This window comes from Daktulosphaira vitifoliae, unplaced genomic scaffold, assembly GCF_025091365.1.
Source record: "Daktulosphaira vitifoliae isolate Bord-2020 unplaced genomic scaffold, ASM2509136v1 Scaffold_1, whole genome shotgun sequence".
Classification (NCBI taxonomy): Eukaryota; Metazoa; Arthropoda; class Insecta; order Hemiptera; family Phylloxeridae; genus Daktulosphaira; species Daktulosphaira vitifoliae.
The window spans coordinates 88,168,980-88,192,371 of NW_026099572.1; the positions used below are offsets into that span (position 1 = coordinate 88,168,980).

Consider the following 23,392-nt stretch of genomic DNA (forward strand, 5'->3'; position numbering starts at 1 on the left):
CATTACTCTCATGTATTTAAATTCCGTTTATTCACCCCTCTGAATTTTTCTTTATTCGTATCATTATATCTTTTGCACCCTTACATATCTTGCTACATTTAAACATGTGTTACTCCGCCTTTTATTATCTTATTTAATAATTTTTATTACCATTCGTCCCCAATACCTACCGCCTATTTCATCACCTTCATCTCACCATATAATTCTAACCATTTTCAATTAAATTCTTTTTTTTCACTTTTTCTTTTTGGTTTATTACACACATGTGCAGAGTGATATAAATAAGATTGAGTCCATTCAACATCATTTTTTAAACGTAATCTCTTCTAAAATTAAAAATAATGAAATTAATCATAAAAAGTTACTTGAAAATCTAAAAATGCATTCTCTTTTGTGTAGAAGAAATTGTCTAGATGTTATATGGATTTATAATCTACTAAATAATAAAATTAATTGTCCCGAAATTTTAAACTTAATACCCATGAACGTTCCTCAAGTATCTCCCCGTTCCTATCCAATGTTTTATATATCTATTCATATACAAAACTATAGTATAAACGCTCCGGTAAATCGAATATTGAATTTATGTAATAAAATAAATAACTTTGATTTTTATCATGATTCTTCAACATCATTATGGTCTATTTGTTGTAAAACGTTGAATTCATAATACCATAATTACATACACTTTTTTAGCTAACTTGTTTGTAACGTATTTAGTATTATTGAATTTTTATAATCATTTAATTATTAAGTTAATTTCACTATGTACTATTAGCTTCGATGCGAAGCTGAGAAGGTATTAATTTTACCATGATGTGTTGTTTTTTTTTTTTTATGTCTGTTGCCACTTTTTCTCAGCTCTCACTGAACCAATTNAAAAAAAAAAAAAATTTTTTTATGTCTGTTGCCACTTTTTCTCAGCTCTCACTGGACCAATTTCTTTCAACAACACGTCAAAAGATCACAAATCGTATCTAGTTGAAGATATTACCCTTAAAAATTGAAAAATTTTCCCTCATTCCCCACAAATAGGGGAAATATCCATAAAAATTACAAATTTAAAAATCGTTAAATATTGTCATTTTTTTCACTTTTTTTTCTTAAAACTTCCATAACTTTTTCAAAAATCAACAAATCAACATAGTTTTTTTTTTATACTAAAACCTTAGATATTTACCTTTTGTTTGATATAATTTTGTTGAAAATCTAACACTTAACCTGTTCATGGGGGGGATTTAAAATAGAAACTTTTTAAAAAAAACTCACTTTTTCAACTTAATTTTTGAAAATGTTCTGGAAATACTGCGTCCTTTAAATATATACCAAATTAAAGCTTATTTTATGTGCTATAAAATGAAAAAAAAAATTTGTCCCGACACTTTATCTTCTGCATGTAAACTGCTGCCGTAGTTAAAAAACGCTAATTTTGTGTTAAAATTTTTGATTTTAAATTTTCAACTTAAAAGTGCTATAACTTTTCAAAAAATGTAATTATCAGCACAATTTTTTTTTTTCTAAACACATTATAAGTACATCTTTCATTTGACATACTTTTTATTAAAATTGGACAATTTCCCCATATATAGGGGGCATTAAAAACTTGAAACGTTGTATAAAAAATAGAACTTTTTCAACTTAACTTTTGAAAGTGTTCCGGAAATACTGCGTCCTTTAAAAATGTAATATTTGCGATAAAAATCACCTTCTATAAGGATGTTTTTTGTACTTAAAACTGCCATAACTTTTTCAAATATTAACAAATCAAAATAATATTTTTTTATATTGAAACCTTAGGTAATTTCCTTTCGTTTGATATCATTTTTTTTGAAAATCTAACACTTATTCTGCTCACAGGTGGGATTTAAAATAGCAACTTTTTTTACAAAACTTTTTTAACTTGACTTTTGAAAATGTTCCGAAAATACTGCGTCCTTTAAATATATATCAAATTAAAGCTTATTTTATGTACTATAAAATAAAAAAAAAAAAATTTGTCCCGACGACCTATCTTCTATGCGCAAATGGCTACCGTATTCAAAAATATGCTATTTTAACAAATTTTTTTTTTTAAATTAAACACTATCTACAGATTTGCATCGAAGCGTTTTTTATGGTAGTGATTTTAATCACTGTCTGATATCATCTATACTGGATACAACTATGCCACGACCCCACTGTGCCGCCACCCCACTGTGCTGGGTTTTTTTTTTACTATGTGGTACTTTTTGTGGCTACGATTTATTTTGCCAACCCTCACTACACCTACTTTTTTCAACGATACGTCAAATGATTACAATTCGTATTTAGTTTAAGTTATTACTCTTAAAAATCGAAAAAATTTTCATTATTCAAAAAAAAAGTAGCTAAACCATGTTTTTCCATACAAACAATTAAAATCATTAATTTCTAATATTCTTAAAGTATTTATTGTCGAATTAGATTTGATATGATAAAAGTATTCAACTACAAAAGTAAATAATTTTACTTTGTAATTTATTCATTTTTGAACTCTATTTGTGTGTGCTACTACCAGTCTATAATATTCCAAATTTTTTTGTAATATGTTGCTATAAAAATCATAAATTAAAAAAAAAAAATTATTTTTAGTTTAATCTGAATTTAACAATGGATTTTTACAGTTATAATCAAATTGTATAATACGCTCAATTGAGTAAATCTTTTGAACAACTTTGTTTTGTTTGGTTCATTTAGTTAAAGTAAATCATTAAAATTAATTAAGTTCTGAATATTTCCATTGTAGAATCTTTTTAAACACCAAAAGTTATTAGGAAATGATTACTATTATTTCTATTTCAGTTATCTATTACGATAAAAATGCAAAAAAAACCAATTTTTCAGAAAAATGTACTGCAAATAGTAATTATAAAATTTCCTGATTGCATATTAATCTTAACAATTTCATTTTTTTCTATATAATAATATCAATTTCAAACTTGTTAGTTGTGCTGAAAGTTATGGTAATAAATTCATTTTTTTTTTTATTATTATAAACATTCACTTTAATGGACGAAATAAAGAAGGTTAAAAATTATTACTTATAACATATTAAAAATCAATATCAATAAATAATAATTTGAAAACAATTCAATATAAAAATTATATAATATATAATTAAAAGAATTACTAATCTGGGTATAATTAAGGAAATAGAAGTTGATGTTGCTTGTAATGATCCATCATTTTTTTAGAATTAAACATTATCTACTGATTTGCATCGAAGCGTTTCTTATGATAGTGATTTTAATCACTGTCAGATTAAATCTATACTGGACCCAACTATGCATCGTCCCCACTATGCCGCGACCCCACTGTGCTGGGTTTTTTATATTGTAATTGTTTTTTTTCTATGTTATCTGTACTATTTGCCTCACAGGCGTAATTATCCATTATGATGAAATAAACAAATAAATAAATATGTATGATGGCACTTGTACTAGGGTAAAAAGTGTGGGAGGAGTAACTGAAGGTTTAAGTCCTTACTTATTTTCTATAGTGATGGATGAAATAACTAGAGAAATACAAGGAGAGGTGCCGTGGTGCATGTTGTTAATGGGAGAAAATAGGGAGGAAATTAATCAAAGGCTAGAGGTGTGGAGATCATCTCTTGAAAAAAAGGGTCTAAGAATAAGTAGGAATAAGACAGAGTATATAGAGTACGAGTTTGATAAAGGAGAACACGAGGTAGGTGAAATAAGGAAACCGGTGACAATAGGCGAGGACGTGATTGGAGAGGTGGAAAGTTTTAAGTATTTAGGATCAGTTGTGCAAAAGAGCGATGGTATTGACGAAGTTGTAAGACACAGGTTTAAGTGCAGGTGGTTGAAGTGGTGAGAAGCGTCTGGTGTCTTATGCGATTAAAAAATTACAATGAGGTTGAAAGGTAAATTCTACAAGACTGTAGTGAGACCTGCTACGATGTATGGTTCAGGGTGTTTAGTGGTTGATAAGAAAGTAGAGCAGAGAATGAGTGTAGCAGATATGAGAATGTTTAGATGGATGAGTGGAGTGACTAGAAAAGATAGAATAAGGACTGAACATATAAGAGGGAGTATAAGTGTAGCGTCAATCGTTGTATAAGATGAGAGAAAATAGACTTAGATGGTCATGTTATGAGAAGAGAAGAATTGGAAGCCGTAAGAACAGTTGTAGAAATGAATGTTGAAGGAAGAAGAGGTAGAGGAAGACGAAAAAGAGATGGAGAGATACGAATGTGATACGAGGCCATCTGATGTGAGCGTAGAGGATGTGGGAGATCGTGTCAAGTGGAAGTTTAGGATAGGGGTGGCCAACCCCAAATAGTTGGGATTAAGGCGAGGAATAAGAAGAAGATGACCGAGTAATGGATCGAATGCGTTGTGCTGTTATACCGGCCTATCTACATTCTACTATTATATTTTAAAAATGGCGACAAATTCATTGGTTGATTTCAATTTGATTGATAGATATTATGAAATTTAATACTGAAGTCGATCAAATCAAGTAGTAAGAACGACAAATACAAATAAAACAAAAGTTTATGAGCAAACTGGCAACGTGGTATTGGAAAGCGTAAAGAACTATTTTAACGTTTACCCCTTTGCAATTATACAAACTTATTGAAGGAACGTTGTCAGTTTGTTGGGTAAGATCCATCGTTGCTTAAAGTATTTTATTATTATTAGACAAATTATCTCTTAATTCTGGTGTAGAGTTAAGGTGGTGTAAAAGAGGCACACAAATAAGGTGAACGACACAATATGAATGGAATTGTAAGAAGCTCTGGGTTGTATATTGTTGTACTTAACACCACGACGATAACGCTTATGTGTAACGGTACTGTTTTCTGTGGTGCGGTAGCTTAGGAGCTGGCAATACTGCGGAGTGTCATACAATACAGGACTCAACGGTGTGGTCGTGTTAATTCATAAATTAATAAAAAAAACATTAAAATGACAAAGACTTAAGATGTTTTTATTGAAACTATAGCGCAAATTTAACGAACGCTGAACAACAGTTTTAGCTTGCGCGATTTTTATTTGATATTTAATTTTTACATATTTGCTAATAAACTACGATTGTTTTACCTTTTTTGTAAATAATTTTTTCAAGACATTCGTTATTTTCATAGCGAAAAAAAACTGTTGAGACTGCTGTTTATCACTATACACTCTGACTTACTTTTAACTTAAAAGTTCAATAAAATATATTTTAATATAGTTTTTAGAATAAATTAATAAATAGCTATTTTAATTAATTTTAATAATAGCTTATATTATTATTTTTTAAATATATGTTCATCATTAACATATGTTTTATTAAGACGCTGCAGCCATTAGGAATTACATTAATAAATTTTACTACTAAAATATGTGTTAATTCAAAATATAATAATTTTAACAACATTGTTTCAGCATTGGAAATGAATTAATGTAATAGAACTTAATTATAACTTGTGACGTAGCCAATAGGTAGTCCTGGTAGGCCCGGGCCTACCAAGGTTTTCTCAACAACGTCTACGAATAAAATAAAAATATTATTCGTCACTTCTGAGGGCCTACCCAATATAAATATTCTAGCTACGCGCCTGATTTTAACAAATAATTTCTTTATCAGTTACGACCTAAAAAAGTATAACACTTTTTTTTAAATTGTTAAAGTAAAACATCATGTGAGAAAATGGGTTTATTAGTATTATTAATTAATTACGTTAATTTGTAGATGAGGCTAAACGCTTAATTATATGTCTGTATAAGTACGTGTAAATTACACTTTATGTTATTTGAGCGCACGACATATTTCAGGAAGTCGGACGGGCAATAGCATGTACGTCGGTAGTTATTGTACAGTATAGCCTGGAATTATTTGGAATTTCTCGTCAGTAACGGACGGTCCGTGTAATAAAACAAATAGAATTTATAAATTCAACAGTTAGGTTTACATACATCAATTATCCAGAGACCTGTTCTCATAATATCCTTAATTTTATGTGATAAAGGTCGATAAGTCGCCATAAGAGAATCCTTTATTTTTTTCATTCCAGTTACAGAATACTCGACGCTTATTTGATCTTTAATTCTGTTCCACGCATCATTAACGGCACTTTGATTTTTGTGTAAGGGATATTTTAGGTTCCATATTAATGATTCCTTTTCAATGAACGCTAAAAATTCTAAGGTTATTTCGTTTGACCATTCCATTTTTTAATAAAATAAGTACCAGTAGATGTAGTCAAAAATGTTTATTTTTAATATTTAGGACCTAAATATTAAAATATATTTAATACTCTTATAAAATACTTAAAAAAAAGAAAAAAATACAATGTGCACATCCACCATAAATAAAAACGGGACATCAAATAATAAAATGTTTAAAGTAATTAAAATATATGTTAAGGAGTGGCAAGCAATGACATGTCATGTTTTTTTTTCAAGTCCTTTAACTTGTATTGCATTTACCGACAACTGTTGGAAAACAACGACTGACTCGGCGAGTAAAAATTATCGTCATGCTTTATAACACTAGCAGACAGACACCAACTTACTTTAAATGAAATTTTTATGAGGGGTAAATTGTCAAATAAAATTTTGGTGGGCCCTAAAAAGTATTTGGATCCTATAAAATGTGATCAAGTTCAAAATAAATTGAAACTTTTAATAAAAGCAGAATCTCTAATGCGAATGAGTTGGATTGAAGTTAAAGGAACTCGCTATAAAGTGAATAGTGTCCTGACACTAGATATCTTGGATGATAATTTGCCAAAATTTGCTACTATAAATGATATATTTCTGTTTGGAACTGATCGTGTAATATTTGAGTGTAAGGTTTTAAAAACATTAGATTTTGATGAACATGTTTTTTGTTATGAAGTAGTTGTACCAATAGTAGACGATATTTGCTTTGTGTATCATGACTTTCTTTTTAGCCCTATACCAAATAGCTTAAATGTAGTGTCAAATGGTACTAGGTACATAACTTTAAGAAGCCCCTTGTAAATAATAACTAATTGTATTAATTATTCATTATGATTATTTGTTGAAATCTTGTATAAATTTCACTCATTTTATTATTTGTTTCCTTTAATATAAAGGTGTTTTTATTAACTTTCTTAAGTTGCCACTTATGTAGATATCACTATTTTATTGCATTGGTTTTTTTTTTATTATATGTATACTTTACTGAGATATTATTTGTATTTTTATAAGGCTGCATTAATATTAATATTAATAATAATTTGTCAAACTAGTTCGTAAGATATTTATTCTTAATGATTTTATATATATTTTTCTAATAATCTCTATGTAATTTTCAGAAATATTATTAATATTTGTTAAATTAATAAAAAATATTGAATAAAATTAAATTTGAAATATATAAAATCGTATTTAGTTGTATTGATTACATTTGTATATTTTTTATAAATATTTTGTAAAATGTGTCTTAATGAAATAAAAAAATTGAATATCATATCATATAATGTCATCATTTAGTTACTTCGGTTACCATTTCTATATTAGACAACAACAAATTTTATTTGATTAATGAATTTGGTAAATCGAAAAAATAAAATTATTATCGTTATCATACGAGATCATATACCTATAGCAAGAGTATAGTAAAAATAACGGAACATTTGGTAACTGTGAAAGTACAGCTATGTAAATTCCACAAAAATGATTCGCCCTCAACTAACACAATGGTTGCGACAACAAAACGTTTTGTAATACTAAAATGTTTTTAACAAATCGTTTTGTTAGCAACAAACAATGATTTTTATTGTGAACACCAAAAATTAGTAGATAATATATAATATTTGTTTGCTACTTTTATACATTTTTTGTTGCCGTAACAAAATGCAGACAACAAAATTCGTTTTGTAACGATAACAAAGATTACTGCTGTCACTGAGTCAACAGAATTTTTTGTTAAATTTACCAAATTCTGGTTATCTCTACCAGATTTTTTTTCCCGTGTACTATTATGCACATCCTACACGACTCGTGAAGCACAACGATTGACGAATATTTGTAAAGCACACGAGCCGTGCGGGACCGGCTTTACGACTGGATCAAATGCCAAGTTACACCAGTGAACTACAAGTGACGAATATTTGGCAAGTTCACCAGTCGTGGGAACCCGGCTACCAGTGTAGTTTAAGAACGTATGTTTACATTTCTTAGAATAGTACAAAGGTTAAAAGAACACAATTAATATACAGGTGTGATAGTTCACACAAAACAGATGTTCAGTAAGTAAGGAAACAGGTGAATTGTTATAAACAATGAGAACAATAGAAACCCGTTTCCTTAGTCACTGAACACTCTATATAGCTGTAAGCGTAGTACTAGGTAAGATATTGTTTTCTTTAGCTAAGTGACCATTTTCCGTTGTACAAGTATATAAGTTGTAACCCTTATATTACAAATTATTGTAGACATATTATTATTAAATATTCTATTAATTAATTGAACATTAATTATGTATGTTTCCCATTGATATATAAATACAAGAACTGCGCGTCGCCAGTGTGTCATCCCCATCATATAACCACTTCTAATGGCAAACTAAACGAAGAGAAATAATATTTTCAATACTTATACATAAGAATTGACAAATTAATATCTTCTATAGTGTGTAAGTCATGAATTAACATAAAATGAACCGTTAAGGTCAGCGTGAATGTGAAATGCGATGAGATTTTGCTATTGAAATTACGTAGAAGGGAAATATTCCGCCACCAGTGAGCTCTAATGGCGAATATGTTTTCAAAGTACAAAATTGTATGAGTAATCGTAAAAGTACATATAAAAAAAAACCCAGCACAGGGGGGTCGCGGCACAGTGGTGACGTGGCATAGTTGGATCAAGTATAATGATATCTGACAGTGATTAAAATCACTATCAAAAATAAACGCTTCGATGCAAAATCTTTAGATAGTGTTTAATTTTAAAAAATTGGTGGATTATTCCAAAAGCTACTTGATCTGCTGGTTCCTTATTAATATTCTGATTAAGATAAAGTATGTCGAATGAAAAAGGANAATGGTCCGATTTAAAAAAACAGTATGTCGAATGAAAGATCTATATAAATACTACTTCTCATAAAAAAATTGTAATGATCCATACATTTTTCAAAAAGTTGCATTATAAAGTTAAATATAATATAAATAATAAAATCGAGAATTTTCACACGAAAAAAGCATTCGGTAGCCATTTTCACCATGAAGACAAAATAAAGTCTGAATTTTTTTTTTGCATAATAAAGTACATTACATTAGCTTTAATTTAAGATATATATAAAAGTGTCAGACCTTCCGGAACATTTTTAAAAGTTAAGTTGAAAAAGTTAATTTTTTGTGAAAAAGTTGTCATTTTAAATCCCCCCCTGTGGGCAGCAAAAAGGTCAAATTTACAAAAAAAATATACCAAATGATAAGTAAAGACATCAAGCATCTATAAAAAAAAAAAAATTATATTGATATGTTGATTTTTGAAAAAGTTACGGCAGTTTTTAGTAAAAAAAATTGAAAAAATTAGCAATTTTTAAATTTGTAATTTTTTGGGAGGTTTCCCCCATTTACGGGGAACGAGGGCATTTTTTTCAATTTTTGAGGGAAATGTCTTCGACTAGATACAATTTGTGATCTTTTGACGTATCGTTGAAAGAAATCCGTTCGGTGAGAGCTGAGAAAAAGTGGTAACAGACACAAAAAAAAAAATAAAATAAAAAAAAAAACACATCATAGTAAAACCAATACCTTCTCATCTTCGCATCGAAGCTAAAAGTAGATGGCGCTATTACTTCACTACTACGCACACTCTATGGAAATATGTAATAAAATTGAATCGCCTATTAAGGCCTTGTGTCCAGTTCATTTTACCAATAATTTAAAAGTGATACTATATTACATGGATAAAACGAGCACTAGGCATCTTTTATTCCATTTCATTTACCTCTAAAACGGAGGTCATGACCGAAATAATATCACTGATATGGTAAGAGAATTCTTTAATGTGTTCTATAAAAAAAAAGAATTGCTTCTGTTACAAGACGTAAGGGGTGAATATAAAAAGTACTTAATTTATGATTATCAATCTTTACAACTATCTCAAAAAAATTACTGAGTCTCTTTAGTAGGAAATTGAGGCTGAAATAGAAAATATTTAAACATCACGAGAGTTTAAAAATTAACTACTTTTTTTTATATTATTATTTTCTATTGATAGTGTAACTGATCCTGTTAATCCTATATAGTATGAAGTTTAACACTTTCAAATTATTAATTAACTCTTGAAATTATTAATTAAGTTCAAAATATAAAAACACTTCATGGGAAGCCAATATAAAGCAAAATACTAAAATATTTATAGTTTATATTTAGTACCTAAAAACAGAAAAAAATTGTCAAATGTGCAATGAGTTCAGATATTATTAACCCATTAGAACCAAAAAATATATATTATGAATTGAAATTTGAAAATAACTTGTGTTTTTGACTCGAAAACACATTTTTTTGATATAACACATTTACATTAGTTATTAAAGAAATTCTGTTACACTTCTAATTAGTAAATGTATAAATAATAAAAATTACTAGTAATTATGAAACGTAAATTTTATTTAATTGATACAAGCCAATCATGATAATTTTGATGAACATACTTGAAAAAAAGAATAAACACTGATTAAAAGTAAATACTTTTCAAGTTCAAAACAATAATATTACATTCTTGGTTTGAAATCAATTTAATATTGTTTTATTCATAAATATCAACAGACAATAAATGATAAATCTCTTTAATACTTTTATATTATTCAAGCTATTACTTGCCACTTTCAAGAGTGCGGATTTCAGCTAATACTTCAGCTTTTTTTGCTATTTTCTTTCTCTGGTCATTATCAATTTTTAGTCCTTGGGCAACTTTAAGTTCTAGTTCATCAATTGTTTTCAATTTTTTTTTTAAGTTTCTTATTCTTTTAGCTGCTTCGACTGAAATCTCAACAACAGGAGCAGGAGCAGGCTTTCCTTTAGGTTTAACCTCAGCTTTAACATTCTTCTCAGTCTTTTTGGTTGTTGCATTAGTATTCTGCTGAACTGGAACAGGCTTTTTATCAGATTTTTTAGCCTGATTAGTGTTGGCCAATGTTGGTACAGATTTGTTATCATTCGCCTTATTTGCTTTAGTTTCTTTTTTAACTTCTTTAACAGGTTGTTGTTTTTTGGCATCCTTCTGATTACTTTTTTTATCCTTCTTATTGTCTTTTTTAGCTTCTTTAAGAGGTTCAGGATAAAGAAGTCTAAAAAAATTATATGACATTAAAACATATAAAATTATAACATGAATATAAAGTCATCATCGTTCAAGAAGTAAATTGGTAATTTAATAGTTTTAAATTTTTTTGTTCTATTAAAGAATTTAAAAACTCTTAAATAAATAAAAAATAACAATTATTTGATATTATATATCTTTACCTTAGAGCATTGATATTTTTAATGAGTTTATTAATCTTAATTACTTTAATTTGGAACTTTATTCATTTATAAAAATTGTTTGAGACACCATGAAAATTTATCATACATACAGAATGTATATAGAGGGGGTCAGTAAGTTAAAAAGATTTTTATTGTTATCATAACAATTTACCTGTTTTCTTACTTACTGAACACTCTGTATACAGTACCATAAGAAAATATTATATTCTAGGAGAGAAGTGATCTCTCATATATCCCCATAACTAAATTGTTAATTAATATACATTGATAAGTGTTAAGAAAAACAAACAAAAATACCTATTAGTCATTAATGTACTCAGAATGACTACAATAAACTACACAGGGCAAGTCACAAAGATATAACAAATCTAAGAACTTGTGATTTTATTATCACTTGTTTAAAATTTTTCTTTTTTTAACAATTATCTTACTTAGACGTTCTAGTTATAATGTTTCTTATTTATATTTAATAAGTAAAAAATACAACAATTTTTTAAAATAGCCATTTTTTATAAAAAAATGTTGATGGGTCAATAACAATTTATGGACTAGTACTTATCAAAATACAAATATTTAAATACATAGAGTGGGTATAATATGTGAGCAGAGTATACTACACTAGTACAGACTGCTCCCATCCATACTACATAACTATTAATGTATTAAAATGCTTGTATTTGATAAGTACAGTGACAGATTTTTTAAATTTTTCTTAATGGGTGGTCTTAAAGAATAAAATTTACTTTGAATAGGTATCAGTCTTGCCTTATATATTAAATAATGTAAACATATTGGTGTTTAAAAAGAGTCCAAAACCCTTAGCTCTCTGTAAATCTGCCACTTATTCTAAATTTGTAATCTATACATCAAATTTTTTCTAAGAAAAGGGCTAAATAATAGCTTTTATGGGATTAAAAAATTGTTTTTCTTATAAGTGATAGATCATTAAAAATATGCTTTAAACAAAATCTAAGAAGGCAATATTCATAAAAAAATTCCAGCAAAATGATTATTAGTTAAAAATTATTTGATTTGTCATACTTTTGTGATTCATTCTGTTTAAATACACGAAGTCTTAAACTCTAATAATTATTATAAAAAATAAAATGATTACAAGTTCACTTCTAGTACAGAAGCATAGATTTTGTAGATTTGAGTTAACTATATTTTTAAAATATTCTGCCTTTAAAAGTCATACAAATAAATTTTATAGTAATATTTAAACGATTAGTAACTTTGAAAAATCAGTCAATAATATTTATATAAAATAGACTTAAATAGAACTTCCTGAACATTCTTGTGTCGTATGAAAAAATTTATTTAAAATATTTTAAATATCTGAAGATTTTGTTTTTGATATAACATTATATAAATAACAATTTTCTTTTTTCTTTATAAGTAATGTTACTATTAAAATATATATTTTAGTTTAAATTTATTTCTATACTTCAAGTAATATAAACTTATTTTAATGGTAACAGATCAAGTATTTTCCTCGATAAAAATAAGAATCAATTAAATAATTCAAATTATTATATTAAAATACTTGTACTAATAAATTCAAACCTAATAAAATTTCATATTTAAAGAACATTAAAACATTATTTGCAATCACACGTCTTATATTATGCTTACTTAATTACTGCTTCCAAAGTAGCAATTTCTTTTATAACTAAGTTTTTCTTAGCTATTTTTTTTCGTTGATCACTATCAATAGAAGCTCCTTCTACAACTTTAACCTCCAACTCTTCTATGTTTTTTAATTTTTTTTTCAAGTTTCTCACTCTTTTTACAGGGTCTGTTCCTGGTTCTTCATCAGGTTTTTTCTCGGGCTTGGTTTGTTCTTTTTGTTTTTGTACCACAGCAACCGGCATATTGACTTTTTCTTGTTTGGGTTGCTGTTTTTCTGTTAAAACGTTTTTATTGGATCGCTGTTTGTTTGAAGAATCAGATGGTATTGGTACACCGGGTGGAAGTTTAGGCTTGTTAGAAGCAAATTTCTTTCCTTTGGATTCGTATAGCGCAACTTCGTCTTGAGGAATATAGTTTTCCTTCAGTCGTCGTTCTTTACGCCAAGTACCGTCAGGACGCTGAGTAGCTGGAACGTAGTAACCTTTATCGTCTTTTAATATAGCAGAAGTTTGGTCCAAATATTGATGGGCCATTGGCTACTTACCAATACTTATTAAGTACTGGGCTGTAATCTCAGAAAAAAATTTCCGATTAAAAGAAAACTGGGACACCACGCTATTTTAAAGAATGTATAAACGAAGCTCATACCTCATACCATTAGCGTGTGCTTGTGAGAAACCCCTCTTATCATTCGTTAAACTGTCGCTGTACAAGGAGTATAAATAACTATAGAGCTAACCTTTGTTTAATGTTTTAAACAGTCTCAAAGAGGTTGAATACCAGTAAATTGTAATCATATTTTTATATTTGAAAAAGTAAACACTTGAATGATATGACTTAGGAGAAAATATTTAAGTAAATTACCAATGATCAAAAATTCCGGACTAAATTATTAGTATTAAGTTTTAGTGAATTGAAATTAATATAAAATTATCATAAAAAATAGTTTATCCATCTGTACTCTATATTATTTATAAAAATTTTTATTCATAATATATATGTTTTATAAAGTTTATAGTAAATTTACTAAATTGAATTTATTAATGATTTTTCTTTTATTAATATAAAGAATTTTTGACAAGGAATTCATAATATTATATTTAAATTATTAAAGTAGTTCTTTATCTTAAATAAACATACTTAAAATCTTAAAGCATTTGTAAAAATGTCTGATGAATCAGTAGAGGAGAGTCAAGAAATTAATAAAGTTGAAGAATGTGTAATTATCAATTCTAATTTCATAGAGGTAATTAAGTATTACTTTGTATTCATGAGTTGTTTACATTTTACTTTATATTCTAATTCTCGAACCAAATTAAATTCAACTACAGAATACTTTTTTTGTAATTATAATCCAAACAGTAAATATTCTTTTTATTCACCTATGGATTTGGTAAAATTCTATTACCTATTGTATTTTAAAAATGTGGAATCTCAAGTTATTATAAAATGATAAAAATTTGTAAATTTTGCTATTAACTTCTGAATTAGAACTGTCAGAGTTTAATTAACTAAAATAATATTTTAAGCAGTTATGTAGTACCTTTTGAAGTTGTGTAATTAAAAATTGAGTTGGGTTAGATAATGATTAAAGTGAGCTACCTGGAAGTATATCTGAGGGTAATGTTTTCAGTACTATTTTCTGGTTTTGAGTTATTCTGCTACTGTTGGTCTTATTAGTTTCATGTTATGTTTTCTCTCATCTGTTTAACTTAGTAATATCTTAAACTACATGTTAAGTGGGTTCCTTTGATAAACCCATTATCGTATAAAACTTATATAAGGTCATTGATATGTTTTGTTTTAGTGTTTTTTGACTAAGAGTTCACAACATTAAAACATATTATCATAATAAAAAACATTAACAAAATATTGAATAACACAAACAACTGAATTAAAAATTTGAATGTATACAAGTGACAAACTACCTAGAATATTACTATCCACATCATATAAGAATAAAGTCTGAAATTTAATTCCTTAATAAATTTTTGACTTATCTTAATGTATAAAGTATTAAATTGATCACAACATTGAAGTTAGAACTCTTTTTTTATCTATTGTTGTAAACTACTTGTATCATGATGTTTTCTTTTCTTTTTTTTATATTATGTTTGGATATAATATTTGGCTAAATTAATTTGTAACTTAAAAGTCTACTAAATATTTAATATTGAAATTGAGCAAGTTATTATTTAAGTAATAGTTGCTAGATGGAAAAGCTTAAAAATTTAACCATTATATTTACATAACTTTTTGGTTTGTCTTATTATTGTATTTTTAATTATAAAAATAACTACAAACATACATTGAATTGTACAGAAAAAAAATTGTTTATTACCAACTACTGACAAAAGAAGTATTTTATTGAATTAGGAAAGGGGTACTAATTTTTGATTTGGGGGTGTTATTTTAAAGCTGGAGAGTGCTGCAGAAACCGTACTAGTTGCATTCATGACCAGGAGAAGGCCGATATCACCAATGCACTAGCTTGAAGCCCCATACTTAATAATGTTTCAGACATATAGATAATATCCAACATAAACAAACTAAACTTAACCCAACCCAATAACTTGTAAATATAGGTAAAGAGCAAAAAAAAAAAACCAGAAATATCTAATGCCAACACTAATTAGCTAAAATAAGTATTAAGATTGATTGATTCCTATGAAAAATGGTATACAAAAAAAATATTATTGTTTGAATTATTATAGTATATTTTGTTTTAGGAAAAATCAATTAAAGAAAAACAAATTAATAAAAAGGATTCTAGTAGTATTGATGAAGATAATGAAACATTCATTTTAGATGGTAAATAATGAAAAACTTTGTTAAGGATGTCAAACCTTTTTTTTATAGTAGGCGATTTCTTAAAAAAAAAACAATCAAAAAACTTTGACATCATATATTACATAAAACTTACCTTTATTATCCAGCTTATTTGTGTTAAGGAAAATTTGGTTAAAAATTGAATAATACATATCTTGGGTGATAGTCTACAGTTGTTATGAATCTGTTATTTTAAAAATCACACTTGTTACAAGAATTTAATTTTACAGGAGACTTCATTAATTATTTTTAATTTTCTGTGAACTTTTAATGTTATTTAAATTAAATTTTTTTGAAAAATACTCATAGATATAATAATTTCTGAAATGTTGAAGTTTATAAAAAAATTGATAGGACTTTTTTATTAAAAAAAATGGAGTTTGGACTTACATGATTTTTTCAGTACAGGGTTTCAGATTTTTCTTTGTTGGTAAATCTTGTTTCAAGATAGTATTTGGTTCAATTTGAAAAAAATTAATAGTAGACATGTATCAATAATCAATTTCTCAGTCATATTCTCTCCTATATAAAGTTTCATAACATGTATATACATTGTATATTTATTATAAAGATTTTTTTTATGGATAAGAAATATTTCAAGATACACAAGATTAATGCTGTACTTATTTATGAAGAAAAAAAAGAATTTCTAGGAAGTGTATGATTTTTAAAACCAACAAATATTTTAATCATGTTTAAACAAAAATAATAGTTAAATATAATTATGAAGCACATTTTGACACATAAAAAGCTCCTATAAATTTTGGTTGGGTTGAGTAGAATAAAAAAAAACAGTCAATTCAATTGTGGATTGAGGTCCTTTATCTGGATAATAAATCATGATCAAAAATTTACTTTTAAATAATAACAATTATTTATTTTTTTAGAAATAGATTATAATTCATGTAACTATGAAGATTTACCAGAAGGTTGGAAAAAATATGATCATGATAGTGGTATGCCAGTTTACTTACATGAAGAAACTAGAGTTTGCACTTTTTCAAGACCATATTTTCTAGGTGTTCATAGCCTCAAAGTAAACACATAGAATAGTTTTATAAAAAAATGTATATGTATTAGCTCTAAAATATGAAATTTTATAATTATAAAAAATATATATTTTATTTACTTTAATTATGACAATTGATCAAAATAATCTAGTTTCATATTATCAAATATGCATTTTATTTCTATAGTATAGACCACAAGTTTGAATACATATGAGAAAACCTTAGTATTGTAAGGCTAGTATTTTAGATAGTAAATCTATTTTATGACAACTGTTTACTAATATTTGAGAATATTTCAAAAATTTCAATTTTCATATCATTCTTCAAATAGTTATAGTAATATTAAAAAAAAATTGTTTGTACACATAGATATCAAAGAAGGTCCTACCTAAGGGCTTAGAACATAAGAGGTACTGGTAGTAGGGGAATCATTTAAGGTTTTAGTGGCTAAATATTTATAACAGAATTTTATACCTTGCACACCCCAAATGATCCTTTTATTTGTTACAAAGTTGAATAACATATAACTTATTTAACCTATGAAAAATCATAATTTATAGAATCATGAAGTTCCCATATTAAATGTACCCTGTTTAGACTACAAGGAAAGATTAAAAAAGATGTCTGATGATTGTGGTAATAGTGGTTTACATAATGGTAAGTTTTATTTTATAAAACTCGATTTTACTTTTATTAAATGATTAAATTTTTTCAAGATTATCCTACAACATTAAGTCATGAAAAATATAGAGAATATTGTAAAAATGTTTTTCGATTTAAAAACATTAAATTCATGCGTTTTAGGTAATTTTAGATCAAATAGTTTTCAGTTAAAATTCTTTAATAGATCCATTTTATTTTAGTTCTTGGGATAAACGCCGTGAGTATATTCGTATGATTAAAGCTGATCGGAGACGAAAAGATTTACCAAAACTAAAAGATAAATCACAACTCATTTCATTCCCTATTCAAAACTCTATTGGTAAATTATTATAAGTATAGTTTATTTAAAGATAATGCTATTTTTTTTTACTTAATTATATTACATCAAGATAAAAATTCACCTAAATCTGATGAACATTGGATTATCAATTTAAATGGTAAAAGTTATGTTAGCATTTTACATGAATATATTCAAAGAGTTTTGAAAACACAGCCATCGTATGAGTTCAAAGAGCTTGGTAATTATGCCTTAACTGTCATTATTTCCTCTAATATTTAAAGTCTATTCATCATTAAAATTTAAATTTGACAATTTTAGAGTTGATCTTAGTAGTAATATACAGAATATTGAATTATAGTATTTTGAGTTTGAGAGAGGTTAAGAGTCATCTTTTGTAAATNGTTGATCTTAGTAGTAATATACAGAATATTGAATTATAGTATTTTGAGTTTGAGAGAGGTTAAGAGTCATCTTTTGTAAATAATTTTTTTAAAATTAGTTTTAAATTGTTTTTTTTTTTATCTTATTAATATTATTATTAATCCTTAGTATCAATTAAAAAATATGACTCTATCAAACATAATAACTATGTTTTTTTATTATTTTTGTTTGATATCTAAGTAGTGCAGAAAAATATTTTAGGAAAAATATGTTGTGTTCTATAATTAAAATTAATTTTTACAATTTGAAATTTTAAATAATTTTTTATGTTCTAAGTTAATAAATTTCCATTTAAAACATACTTATCCTTATTAAATGTTTAAATTAAATATTTTTATGAAGTTTTAAAATTAATTTTATCTAAGACTTTATCATTTATAAATTTAAAATTTAATTATTTAAATTGTACTTTACTTATAAAATATTATTTTAATATTAGAAAATGCTAGATACCCTTATTTAGCTACTGTTATTTTGGATGGCATGCAATATGGTGTTGGAATTGGATCTAGCAAAAAACAAGCAAAATTAGATGCAGCTAGAGCTACTTTAGAAATTTTATTACCTTCAGTTAAAGATCGTATTCAAGTAAATCGAAGACATGCTATGAATGAACGACAAGGAAACAGTAATTTTGGCGGAGCCACAGTAATAATTAATTTTAATAATGATAATAAATTTAAAAATATAATAAAATAATATTTTTAATGACACAGCTATTTGACGAACTTAACATAAAAGATTCCAGAATATCTGAATTTTGTGCTCAAGCTGCTGAAACTATGCCATATGATATGCTAAATATTTGTGTTAAAAGGTATGAATACATATATAAGGTGATTAATTTACTGTTGAATACTAAATTTTTCCTAAAATAATAATTATTATTTTGAATAAATGTTTGATTTTGTTTAATATTTTTAATGTCTCTCAATTTTTAAGTGGTTAAATACTTTTAAAGTACATTTCTTGTTTCCTCTAAGAATAACAATTTAATTTTTTTAAATGTCAATTTACATATTTAATTAGTTTATCTAATTAATAAGAAAATGCTTAGTTAATAACAACTTTTGAACCAGTATTTTGGGTATTATTAATATTTTTAAATATAGACTGAAGTTGAGGTGTGAATTACATTATTTTTATTATTAAGCATCACCCTACTCCTCTCACCCAATTATATAAATATTCATAATTCCTGAACTTCTAATTCAAAAGTTGTTATCGACTAGTAATTATCTTAGTTGGATTACTTTTTATTCTTCCCTACTAAAAGTCTTGTTTTATTGTTGTAAATCTGGTTTTCCATTCATCTCTATTTAAAGCCAGTCTTTTCATGTCTAAGTATTGATAACAGTTAGTTTGTCTTATAATTTCTTCCATATATGCCTTTCTAACTTTTAATCCCGTTTATTGGTTTTTCAATTATATTTGTCATAAATGGATCATGTCTCAGTAAGAAAGTGATCATTTTCTATTTCTTTTTTTAATTATGTTTAACAGAATTATTTTTTTCCCTACATGTTTTAATACTTCTATGTTACTTTTTATTTCTGTCCTTCTGACTTTCAACAATCTTCTCCATGTCCACATTTCCATGGCTTCTAACTTCTTCTTGTTTTGTCCATTGATGGTCCATATTTCATAGCCATATTAGTTTTAGTTATTAAAGAGATGGACATAATGCCCATGCAATCTGATCTATTGATTTGTACAATACAAAGTGGTCCATTGTACAAACCACATACTGAATTGTCTTGATTCAGTTTACACACTGAAGTGTTCGAGATGGGGGACCATTGGCTCTGACCCTTCTTGCAGAAGTGCAGGGTAAATTTTATCATAGCCTGCAGCTTTGAAACTGCCTAAGGCTTTTATTGCCTATCTTATTCCACTTGGGGTTATCACTCTCCTGGTTAGTTTTCAATCAGCATTGGTCAGTCGTTTGTCCTCTGTATCATGTGACTGTTCTGTTGTTAATTTCAAAGCCAGGAAAGTTTGTGTTCAGCAAATGTGATAATGTTTCATTATCATTATTGATGAGCATGCAGTCTGGCTGTAGTATTGCCTCTTTGGTTGATGTTACTGCTCCCCCAATTAGTATGGTGAGCATTAGCATTTATAACTAATATGAGTTCTAATTTTTTATTTTTACAATAATTAAAGACCATTGTTAGGTTCCTACCTGGGTCTGAGGCCTCATATGTTAGATATCTTGAAGCTACTATAATATTTTTACCATCGCTTAGTGTTACTCTAATAATAGACAAGTCTGCACTTTTTGCACAGTTTTAAATAAAAAAATTGAAAAAATGTCAAAAATTAGCGATTTTTAAATTTGTAATTTTTTTTAGAGATCTACTCTATTTACGAGGAACGAGGGAAATTTTTTCAATTTTTGAGGATGAAGACATTATCCTCTGACTAAATACAATTTGTGATCTTTTGACGTATTGTTGAAAGAAATCGGTTCGGTGAGAGCTGAGAAAAAGTGATAATAGACACAAAAAAAAAACATCATAGTAAAATTAATACCTTTTCAACTCGTATCAAAGCTAAAAATATATTCTCAAATTATTATTATTTAAAAAAAAATTTTGTTGAGCAATGATCAATCAATCATTTTGTATAACAGGTTGTTCGAAAAGTCCCAGGACTAACAAATAAAAACACATTTTTTTCTCGCAAAAATTGACTTTATTAATCGACATAGTTTCCTTTTTATAGTACTACATTCATTCGAGCGATGTTCTAACATTTCTATGTCTTTCAAATAGAACGATTTATCTTTGACCATAAAGTACGTCTTAGTTTTGGCGATGACTTCTTCATTCAAGCTGAATAGTTTTCCATGAAGCATTTGCTTGATATTTGCAAAAAAGTAGTAATTGCTGGGGGCGAGGTCTGGATTATACGTTGAGAGTGACAGCAATTCAAAGCCCAAATCATGCATGTTTGCCATCGTTTTTAATAATTTGTGACGCGGTGCATTATCTTGGTGAAACAGGATTTTTTTCTTCGTCATATGCAGTCTTTTTTCTCGCGATTTCAGCCTTCAAATGCTCCAATAACGCAATTTAGTAATCACTATCGATTGTTTTACCATGTTCGAGATGATCATGACTATAATACCATGTATATACCAAAATACCTTGCCAGCTAAATTGTTGCGTTTTTGGCGGCTTTGGAGCACTTTCACCGGGTTCAGTCCACTCAGTTACTTGTTGTTTCAATTCGGGAGTTAAGTGGTGGATACAAATTTCATCCATTGTCAAATATTGACGTAAAAATTCTTTCTTATTCTTGTTCAATAGCTCCAAACAGCTTTGTGAATCATCGACACATTGTTATTTTTGGTGTACTGTTAACAAACACAACACCCATTTCGAGCATAGCTCTTTCATATCCAAATGGTCATGTAAAATATGATGCACACGGTCAATTGAGATCTTTACAATGTCAATTATCTGATGCACTTTCACTTTACGATTTTCCAACACGATTTTGTGGATTGTTTTTATGTTTTCTGGCATAACTGCCTCACTTGGATTTCCTGAGCATTCAGCATCATTTGTGTCTTTACGACCGCGTTTAATACCATTGACATATAGTTGTTTTCGTCGGAGCAGAGTCCTTATAAAACTTTTCAAGCCATCCCTGGGGTTTCACAGTATTTTTTCCTACTAAATAGCAGTGTTTAATCAACGTAAGAACTTCGTTTTTATCCATTCTTTACCAATTACCAAAAGTAGATTCACTTCAATGACTGTAACTTAAGAATGCGTTGTTTAAATGTCATGAAATTTTAACACGTTTCTTTTGATGGTTGGCTCTAACTAAAAATCATAACGATAATTTATTAAAGTTGCTATTTATGCGTTAGTCTTGGGACTTTTCAAACAACTTGTTATTTTTTTTTTTTTATACAAATTCATTTTTGTAAATAAATTTATTTTATTTGATTGAGTGGAAATTTTTTTATATTTACACTATCCACAACTAATTAAGTTGCATCACTGATTACATTATTTAGTTAATTGTGCTTTATGAGTATGATGAGTTTCTCAATTTTAAGGATAACACTTTCAATAAACAATACATTGAAACATTTTAGATATTTTAAATTAAAAAAAACCTAGCACAGGGGGGTCGCGGCACAGTGGTGACNAAAAAACCCAGCACAGGGGGGTCGCGGCACAGTGGTGACGTGGCATAGTTGGATCAAGTATAATGATATCTGACAGTGATTAAAATCACTATCAAAAATAAACGCTTCGATGCAAATCTTTAGATAGTGTTTAATTTTAAAAAATTGGTGTATTATTCCAAAAGCTACATGATCTACTGGTTCCTTATTAATATCTCGATTAAGATAAAATATGTCGAATGAAAAAGGGTTTATTAAAAAATATTATTTCTCATAAAAAAATTGTGTGGATCCATAAACTTTTCAATAAGTTATAGCATTATAAAGTTAAATATAATATAAATAATGAAATCGAGAATTTTCACAGGAAAAAAGCATTCGGTAGCCATTTTCGCCGTGAAGACAAGTCCAGAGGTCAAATTTTTTTTTTTCAAATTAAAGTATATTACATTAGCTTTAATTTAAGATATATATAAAAGTGTCAGACTTTCCGGAACATTTTCAAAAGTTAAGTTGAAAAAGTAAATTTGTTGTGAAAAAGTTGTCATTTTAAATCCCCCCTTGTGGGCAGGTTAAAGGTTAAATTTATGAAAAAAAAAACCAAATGAAAGGTTATGATATTATGCATCTATATAAAAAAGAATTATATTGATATGTTCATTTTTAAAAAAGTTACGGCAGTTTTTAGTAAAAAAAATTGAAAAAATTTCGAAAATTAGCGATTTTTAAATTTGTAATTTTTTGGGAGGTTTCCCCCATATACGGGGAACGAGGGAAATTTTTTCAATTTTAAGGGTAATGTTTCGACTAGATACTAGATTTGTCATCTTTCGACGTATCGTTGAAAGAAATCCGTTCGGTGAGAGCTGAGAAAAAGTAGTAACAGACACAAAAAA

At 27.4% G+C, this 23,392-nt stretch overlaps 2 protein-coding genes across 2 annotated transcripts in view; one reads left to right on the forward strand and one right to left on the reverse strand.

Moving 5' to 3' along the window:
• Window positions 1–10,600: 10,600 nt before the first annotated feature.
• LOC126896320 (partner of Y14 and mago) lies at window positions 10,601–13,802 on the reverse strand. Its single transcript, XM_050668996.1, has 2 exons — window positions 13,130–13,802; window positions 10,601–11,298 (listed from the first exon to the last, which is right to left on the reverse strand). Exons 1-2 carry the CDS (start codon window positions 13,657–13,659, stop codon window positions 10,824–10,826), a joined length of 1,005 nt encoding a protein of 334 aa, XP_050524953.1. The 5' UTR covers window positions 13,660–13,802; the 3' UTR covers window positions 10,601–10,823.
• A 294-nt stretch (window positions 13,803–14,096) lies between these two features.
• LOC126896310 (microprocessor complex subunit DGCR8-like) overlaps window positions 14,097–23,392 on the forward strand; it is a 17,426-nt gene continuing 8,130 nt past the window's right edge. Inside the window, exons 1-9 of the mRNA XM_050668976.1 lie at window positions 14,097–14,372; window positions 15,856–15,937; window positions 16,843–16,991; window positions 17,526–17,622; window positions 17,682–17,769; window positions 17,829–17,947; window positions 18,018–18,146; window positions 18,789–18,997; window positions 19,066–19,166. Of these exons, the coding sequence (XP_050524933.1) occupies window positions 14,292–14,372; window positions 15,856–15,937; window positions 16,843–16,991; window positions 17,526–17,622; window positions 17,682–17,769; window positions 17,829–17,947; window positions 18,018–18,146; window positions 18,789–18,997; window positions 19,066–19,166 (1,055 nt within the window). The 5' untranslated portion in view covers window positions 14,097–14,291. The remainder of the gene's footprint in view (window positions 14,373–15,855; window positions 15,938–16,842; window positions 16,992–17,525; window positions 17,623–17,681; window positions 17,770–17,828; window positions 17,948–18,017; window positions 18,147–18,788; window positions 18,998–19,065; window positions 19,167–23,392) is intronic.

Coding starts and splice junctions, on each gene's coding strand:
- LOC126896320 (XM_050668996.1), bottom strand. CDS start 13,659: ATGGCCCATCAATATTTGGACCAAACTTCTGCTATATTAAAAGACGAT. Junction 11,299..13,129: donor ACTTTGGAAGCAGTAATTAA/GTAAGCATAATA, acceptor TAATTTTTTTAG/ACTTCTTTATCCTGAACCTC.